Source organism: Euwallacea fornicatus, chromosome 6, assembly GCF_040115645.1.
Source record: "Euwallacea fornicatus isolate EFF26 chromosome 6, ASM4011564v1, whole genome shotgun sequence".
Classification (NCBI taxonomy): domain Eukaryota; kingdom Metazoa; phylum Arthropoda; class Insecta; order Coleoptera; family Curculionidae; genus Euwallacea; species Euwallacea fornicatus.
The window spans coordinates 475536-477859 of NC_089546.1; the positions used below are offsets into that span (position 1 = coordinate 475536).

A 2324-nucleotide genomic window follows, 5' to 3' on the forward strand; every position below is an offset into this window, starting at 1 on the left:
ACTAGCTATCACGAAACTCTGTATATACGACTCGAACGTATTTAGAATTCGCGGACACCAAGCTTACTACACGATTCGAACGCGTCTACTTTTCATGAAACGTGACGAAGGACTTTTAATTCAGAATTAGCGTAACTGGGCCCATAACCTGTTAAAGAAAAATCCTTCGTAACGTTTTTATGAAGTGTCTATTAAACCAATATGCAGTATCAAAACATAGAAATGACTAACTATATTGAGCAGAAACGAAAGCGAACGAAAATCAAATCATTAATCTAATACTAGCTAAGCAAACACACAAATCTATCGCCTGAATGGTGCGTATAGCAGAAAATGATAAAGGTCTTAAGCTAGCATTAAAGATGCTGAAAAGGATACAAATTTCATTTATGCTTATTTATTACAATCCTAATAATTTTTTAATTGAATTTTGCGGTTCATTTCTTGATTGGAAATAGTAAATGTCATATTCTTCTGTAATAAACTACAATGATGTGTGGTCCCTAAAAGTTCCTTAATACTCGATAGAAAGGTTTTCAACGTTAGTATATTGTGGAGATTTCTTTATTAATTTTTCGCATATTCCTTTTCCTCATGTATATTAACCCTAGAACACTGGACTATTATAAACATACGTTAATACTGGAGTGTCGTAAAATTTACGACTTTTAAGAAAACTACATTTAGAAAAAGTTTTATTACAAGAACATAGGCAATATTACTAAAAATGTTTACATAGATTTGTTAGTGATTTTACACATGCAAATTTTCATACTCTGGAACAGGCAATACATATATTATTTCCGCGATGTTCCCCACATATGGCTTCCTTGCACTGGTTACAGTATGTAGTGGTCATACGCCTTTTATTACTGGGGCAGTAGAAACAAATTTTTCGTTTCTTATTTTGATACTCGGTTGTTTCATTTTCCACAGAAATATTTAGAATATCATTAATATCTTGCCGAATATTACTACGCAAAGTTTTGATATTTAGTCTTTCTTTCAGCCATGTTTCCGCGAGACAACGACTTAGTTCAATCATATATTGATATCTACTCAAAGGCTTTTTGTTTAGTTTCACTAAATTTGAGCAATAAATTATGTAGGAATTTATGCATGCAATATTTATCATGTCGTAAAATATGACCATCGGCCATCTTCGAGTTTTGCGACCAGAATTCATATTAGAACACATTTGGTCGAATGTGTCTACTCCACCCTTTGTTTCATTATAATTCATTATAATTGCAGGCTTTCCTATGGATGATATTTCAACACCTTCATGAAGAGTGGATAAAAGTAAAACAATTTTTTTCCTTTTTGGCATATACGATACCATCGTCTTCATTTGATCGTGACAAAACATAGATGTATTAGGATATCTGTCCGTAATATCCAACATTTCTTTGGGAATTTCTGTTTTGTTTTTTCGTAGAGTCCCTATTATCGTAAGTTTATATGGATCTTTCAATAAACAGTCAGCCAAACTTACAGATGTAAACCAATTATCCATGGTAATGTTCCTATTACTACCATGGACAGATTTAGTAAGCTCTTGTACAAAGTACGTAGCCAATGGCAATCCGTTTGTTTTCGTGGATTTTCCTAAATAGGGACTGGCATCTAACATATATTTTGAAGAAGAATCACACACCATGATTATTTTGATGCCATACTTGCACGGTTTACTTGGAATATACATCCTAAACGGACATCGTCCGCGAAATCCAACTAGCTACTCGTCAATAGTTAGGTAAGAAGAAGGTATGTACGAGTTTCTACACTTTGCAATGAAAATATCCCATATCTCACGAATGGGTGCAAATGAATCAGCTTTTTTTCTTTCCAGTCTAGTTTCTTTGTCATCAAATCTAAGACAATTTATTAGGAATGAAAAACGCTCACCGCTCATACAGGCTCTGTAAAATGTTCCTGATATTTTGGTATCAAACATATATTTTGCAAACAAATGATTATCTTTGTTCGCTGCAGACTTTATCAAAATTGCAAGAAGGGCTTTTATCTCAATTTTTGTGGTTTGGGATACATTCGCATTGCTCTTATATTTTTGCGCCTGTCTGGTAATTTCGGCATTTGTATGCAAAAGTGTGGTATCTAATATTTCATTTGAAAAAAAATGTAAGAAATATTCATCAAAAGTTGAACAATTTGTGGCATCTCCTTTAGGACCAGGTAAAAAATGAATAATGTTTCTTGCTTTAGTTTTTCCACGTCTTGCAGGCATTTCCGCTGACCATTTATGACCATTTTTTCCTTTCAAACATTTGATCTTGGGTTTGATTATATAACGAGGTAAAAAA

General features: G+C 33.2%; 1 protein-coding gene across 1 annotated transcript; it reads right to left on the minus strand.

Moving 5' to 3' along the window:
• Positions 1-769: 769 nt before the first annotated feature.
• Positions 770-1923, minus strand: LOC136339649 (piggyBac transposable element-derived protein 4-like). Its single transcript, XM_066283059.1, has one exon. The coding sequence runs from the start codon at positions 1703-1705 to the stop codon at positions 770-772; it is 936 nt and encodes a 311-aa protein (XP_066139156.1). The 5' UTR covers positions 1706-1923.
• Positions 1924-2324: the final 401 nt, after the last annotated feature.

What these genes read in the sequence shown, in the direction of transcription:
- LOC136339649 (XM_066283059.1), bottom strand. Translation starts at nt 1,705, where the DNA reads ATGTATATTCCAAGTAAACCGTGCAAGTATGGCATCAAAATAATCATG.